Source organism: Frankliniella occidentalis, unplaced genomic scaffold, assembly GCF_000697945.3.
Source record: "Frankliniella occidentalis isolate FOCC.00 unplaced genomic scaffold, Focc_3.1 Scaffold531, whole genome shotgun sequence".
In the NCBI taxonomy this organism is placed as follows: domain Eukaryota; kingdom Metazoa; phylum Arthropoda; class Insecta; order Thysanoptera; family Thripidae; genus Frankliniella; species Frankliniella occidentalis.
The window spans coordinates 54,454-60,103 of NW_026267648.1; the positions used below are offsets into that span (position 1 = coordinate 54,454).

A 5,650-nucleotide genomic window follows, 5' to 3' on the forward strand; every position below is an offset into this window, starting at 1 on the left:
TATTATTCAGTATATGACAGAAGTGTTTACCAGTCAGTAATCTACTTATTTTGAGGAGGAGTTATAGTAAGACGTAATTTCACGAGTTGAATGGTATATTTGTTTGCTCAAATCAAGGGACCAAATGTAAGACAATATTTAAGCATAGGCTGTAGTACATCACTCATTAAATGTAAGTGACTTTGAACTATTTGAAAATTGTTAATGTTTTTGCAATGAAGTATTATATCTTACTGATCTGAAATACAAGATTAAAACATAGCATGTGGACTGAAAACTTTACAACCTTACCAAGCATTGATTTACAGTTAATTACATTTGCACTGCTTCCAAAAATATGATTCATTTACATAATGATGTTGACTAATTATGTGCTCTTGTGCCTTGATAACTTTCACTGGAGACAACTGAGCACAAAAGGAAAAGTTGGCTTGCAGATATACATTTAAAAGAAAAGAAAGGAATGTTTGATATGCACTAGCCACAGTTTGCTATTTATCCATAACTACAGGTAACATTCAATCATTCATCCAAAGCTGAATACAACAGATTCCATTCAAACCCTACCATTTCACTTACAGACAAGGGGCTTGCAAAGGGTACCAATGACCCTCCAAATTCTTCTATACAGCAGTATGTAATACTTGAAATTATATACACAACAAAGAGACCTAATGTTTCACTTCATAAACTCAAAGGTGCAGAAAATACACAGGACTCTCTAAAATCAGAGTTTTGAAACATGTTATGATACATAAATTTGAAGAACTCCCATGTCTTGCGGAAGAATCCTCTGCATGGTGACAATAAAATGATCCGAGTACAAGGCTGTTTTATAACTTATATGTACACTAAAGTTCTCAAAATGAAACAACTTAAGTAACAGGATAAAAAATAACAATCCTCAGACCACTTCAAGCATCCAACGAGTTCCGGCTGTTTTGATAGAATTGCTGTCCAGAGATCAGTAAGGTGAAAATGTAAAGACATGCAGCAATCCAGCAGTTATACGCATTCTGAAAAAAAGAAAAAAAAAATAGTTTAAAAAATAGTACCATATGCATACAATTAGAATATATTGTTAATTTTAAAAAATACAAGAGACCTGTTGATAAGCACTGTCAGCAGCTGCATAAAACTCCTCCTGCGTTTCAAAGTTTTCTTCCATTACAGAAAGATCTTCTGCTAATCCAACGCTTTGCACATAATAAAATATTCCCATCAGCACCTGGAACAAGAAATCACAATAGCATTGAGTGTAGCTAACCTTCTGCCAAAAAATAAATTCAGTGCGGACCAACCCACTATTCTCCACTTGCACGAGCTTTGAGTATGCCACAAAATCTGCATTGCATGATGAATCGCACTTCACATATTATAACTTAAATATAACCAAGTCTCTACTCACACTACGGTAACAAAAACAAAATTATTATTTTTAATGATTACATATATACTACTGGACTTCAAAGAGAAAGATAAAAGAACTAAGAAAGACTGAACTACCTTCATGGCCAGGTAACCTCAACAGTAACCAGTCTGCTATTCAATGAATGTGTATGTGAGCATTCCAATCCTCAAAGCATTAAGTTCATTGTACATAAGTACATTTAAAAAGTAGGAAAACGACAGATAAATAACATTCTAAGAAGTGTTAGTAAAAATTACGAATGTACTGATATGACAGGTACATAAACCAACCATGTCAACACTTACCAGTTGAACGATGCCCCATGCACTGATGATTAACCCGCAAAGGGAGAGTTTAGGTCCACAGATTTTCAACATTTTGCCCAAGAGATACTGAAATAATGACTCTTTTTAAGGGCGAGGGCAGGTTTCCTGACCAAACCTTGTGATCGTTCTATTCTACCTTCACTTGTTCGTCATGTGACTGACGGATGGCGGATGGGGAGGGGGAATTGGAGGGGTTGGGGAGGGGGTACGTTCAAGAGCTTCAAGAGCACATTGCCTCCTGCAAAAGAAGGGAAAACCGGGAAAACTTGTTTCCACGCTGACTGCTACCTGCTACTTGCAACACAAGAGCTTGCCCCTGTTCAGTTCCTACGGGAAAATTACTGTCCTACGTTAAATATGTAGTTTTCAAATTTACTTTCGTATTAAATGGCACTTGCAGAAAAAAAATGTGTCTTTCGCCGGCAGGAGTTCCGATACGAAATTATAGTAAATTCCTTAACTTAAACAAACCAAAATCACGCATGGCCCTAGGTCAAACTGTTTCCTACAAGGCATTACGGACCATTGACCTCGGCGGTCGACCCGGATAGCCCAGAGACACCAACCACCCCTTTTGTATCGATCCCTCTCCAGCTTCGTAATGCATAATCTTTGTGCCTACTGTTTGGTTTGCATAACATAGCCCTTGCACTGCTCTACTCCACAGAGTGCGTGATGCCGGAACAGCTGGACCAAAGTCCCTGGTTTGGGCGATGATAGCGCCTGCGACCAGCTGGGTAGGCTAACCCGCCAAGCAGCCATGCGGGGCTGGCGGCGGCGGCCCGCCTTGTACCTTGAGCGCGCCGCAGGGGCAGGACGATTGTCTCTAGGCAGGACCGGACCACGGGCGACGCACACTGCAGGGGCGTTTACGACGTGAAAAGGAAAATTAAATCATACTAGATCCAATGAGTAATTCTTATCTCTCAGCCGATTACTGATACTATACATGAGGAGGGTATGGGTGATTCACGCCGTCTTATTTATTTTTTTCTGCTTATGCTGTACCGGATTCATGCGTGCGGACGGATTGCATACTCGCACGGGGCCATAAGGCCCCATGGCGAATGATGGAAGGCAAGCGCGCCCGCACGCCTGAATCTGGTACAGTATAGGCAGGAAATGAAGACGGCGCACTACGTTGCGTGTGTTGTGTGTGTGAGCGACAGGGTACAGAAAACAAGCCCTGAAATATATTGAGTTTGATTGTTACCTTTCCTTTTGCGATTTTCCTGTTTCTTCTATAAAATGTGTTCGGTTTTTGTCACCACTATAAAAACCGGATCGTGGACGTTCCAAACGAAACGGGCCAAAGCCGGTAATTAATTAATGCCACACGTGAGCACGTGCTTCAGCCGAGGCTTCAGCCCTGCCCCTGCGTGCTTTTACTTCCGTCATCGGGACCTTGGGTCGAGAAGAACGACGAGACGAGCGAGTTTTGGCATTGTATATCACAATAATTTATTGACAGATGAGAGGACGACAGGTTTGATTGAAAGGAGGATGGGGCGCTGCGCTCGGTGCCGCGCGGGGCCAAAGCCCGGGGCTGCGGGGACCTCGGACGGCGTCGACCTTCTCGGCCGGTGTCCGCAGGGTCGACGACGGCGAGGTGCGCGGCCCGGGTCCAGTCCTGCGCGGGGTGCGCGGCGCCAAGGGACACAGCCAAGTAAGGGTGTACGAAGAGTGGAAGCAGGAAGCCGAAGAGAGACAGAGGGGCGACCACCTCAGGGGGCGCAGAGGTCTGTCGCGGGTCCAGTCGGCTTGCTGCAGGCAGACAGCCTGAGCGCTCAGGGATGCAACCCTTTCGGGTCAAGACCGCCGGCCGGGAGGCGGGCGGGGCGGCGTCAGCAGCAGACGTCTCATCCCCGCCCGCCTCCGTCCACGCCAGCCACCATCAGAGCCGCTCAGCGCCTCAGGTAGGCGATGGGCAGGCCGTGGGCGATGGGCAGGCCGTGGAGGGCGATGGGGGCGGCGGCGTACTCGATGGGGGCGGCGGCCAGCAGGGGCTGGTGGTAGACGGGGGCGGCGGCGATGACCTGGGCGTCGGGGCCGTGCACCTGGGAGCGGGAGCTGGCGCTGGCGGCCCACGGGGAGTGCTGCTGGGCGGTGGACTCGTGGGACCAGGTGGTGGAGCCCGCGGTCAGCAGCTGGGCGGAGCTGGCGGCCACCAGACACGCGAACACGACGACGAACTGGAAGGATAGAGAGAGAGGGGCGCGGTAAACTCATCTGCCTGCGGGCATAAGTGAGCGCTGCGAAACACTCCTGGGGATGCGGCCGAGAGCAGTCGGAAGCGGGGAATGCATTGCGAGGTGTGCTCTCATTCAGAGTTCGGCTCCGGTCTACGACCTTGAGACGCAACCCAGACCTCGAGCAAGGCCAACTTCGGCCGGTTGCGGCCCGCGTGGCTATGGCGAGGCGGGCGGGCCGGGCGCTCCGAGAAATATCAAGAATGCACCCCCCCTCCCCATCTCTTTTCCTTTCCGGGTCCGAGAGCGATTTTAGTATTCGACTGACGCCCTCTGATTACGTTTGCTTCGAGTGAGCCGCGGCCACACCCGAGCACGGAATGACTGCGCGTCGGGAGCCTCATTGTCCGACGGATCACGGGGATCAAGGCCGACGGCGGCGCCCATTTCCCTGTTCCCGGTCAGACTATCCCCGCATGCCCATAAACTCACGCCGGCCAGCTGGAGGGGCCAATCAAGTAGGCGCCGCGAGTCGCATTGGGCTGACTTCCCTGGCGGAGCACGCCCGAACGATTTGTGGGACTTCCCTGCAGAGCTGTGGCATTAGCTCCGGTACACTAACGTTTGCCCGAATAAACACATTGATATTGCGGCACCAATCTAACAACTTTGGAAGCGTGTGGCCACTTTCAACGGCCGTCAGATCGAAACTACGCTCCCACAGCCCACAGGGTGCACCGGGTGTTTTTGTGCACGCGCCGGTGCGGTCGGGTTTGCCTACTCACAGATGGCGCCTTACGGGCAGAGGGTGTTCACGCGCAGGTGCCCGTAAGGCACCATGTCCCCTGTGAATAGGCAAACACGCCGGCGCGTGCACAGAAACACCCGACACGATAGAGTTACGGCGTGACCACAATGTGCTCACCTATGGCTGTTTTTCCCTAAATGCGGCGCCGCACTGAACGATTCGTACGAGAGAATGGGAAAATTGTTTAAACAAGAAAACTCGGTCTTGGGAATTCCCTTTGGCGATTGGACGCGATTACACCGGACATTGATACGATTGATACACGATGTGGCCATCTCAGTCTTACTCACCATCTTCATCATTTTGGAGGTTGGGTTGGGTTGTCTGAGCGACTCAGGGCAATATCTGCAAGCAGCAATGCGACTGATGCCGTGTGGAGCTCCGCCAGTCCTTATATATGATCGAGGCGCCGCCCAAAACCACGGCGCGCAGGGTGGGGCTCCTGTCCAGAGCTGAGCCGCGGGGCGAGGCGGGGCGGGGCGGGGCGAGGCGGGGCGCGGGAGAGCCGGCGGCCGGCGGCGCCCCGCCGTCCAGCTTCCTGAGTGCGCCTCCGCGTGGACTGGCGGAGCTGAGGCTATCCATTATGTTTATAGTGAGGAAGCAGCCGGGTCCCCAGAGCAGAGCACAGGTCGGATTGGACCCGCGAACGCACCCGACGCAAGGGCAAGGTCACGGTGACGAGTGTTGATCCCGCGGGCCGCCGGCCGGCCGGTGCGAGCGAAATTTTGTCGGCGGTTTTGTCTGTTTAGCAACGGCGTATGGAAAGCTTAGGGATCACCCAGAAAGTACGTCCGTCTTTTGCCGTTCCTATACTGCCCGGTTCAGCTAATGGAAGCTCTCCTAGCGCCTGATCGGTAGGCAACGTATTTCCTACAAAGCACGCGTGCACTGCTGGGTTGCCTACGCTGGCTTTCGC

At 50.6% G+C, this 5,650-nt stretch overlaps 1 protein-coding gene across 1 annotated transcript; it reads right to left on the reverse strand.

Moving 5' to 3' along the window:
- Positions 1 to 77: 77 nt before the first annotated feature.
- On the reverse strand, positions 78 to 1,902 carry LOC113206846 (ribonuclease kappa-B). Its single transcript, XM_026423101.2, has 3 exons — positions 1,717 to 1,902; positions 1,106 to 1,228; positions 78 to 1,016 (listed from the first exon to the last, which is right to left on the reverse strand). Exons 1-3 carry the CDS (start codon positions 1,786 to 1,788, stop codon positions 915 to 917), a joined length of 297 nt encoding a protein of 98 aa, XP_026278886.1. The 5' UTR covers positions 1,789 to 1,902; the 3' UTR covers positions 78 to 914.
- Positions 1,903 to 5,650: the final 3,748 nt, after the last annotated feature.

Bases quoted from the DNA above. Each gene is read 5' to 3' on its own strand.
- LOC113206846 (XM_026423101.2), bottom strand. From the start codon at position 1,788: ATGTTGAAAATCTGTGGACCTAAACTCTCCCTTTGCGGGTTAATCATC. The intron at 1,229-1,716 runs GTAAGTGTTGAC...TTCTTGTTCCAG, and splicing joins CATGGGGCATCGTTCAACTG to GTGCTGATGGGAATATTTTA. The intron at 1,017-1,105 runs GTCTCTTGTATT...TCTTTTTTTCAG, and splicing joins CTGACAGTGCTTATCAACAG to AATGCGTATAACTGCTGGAT.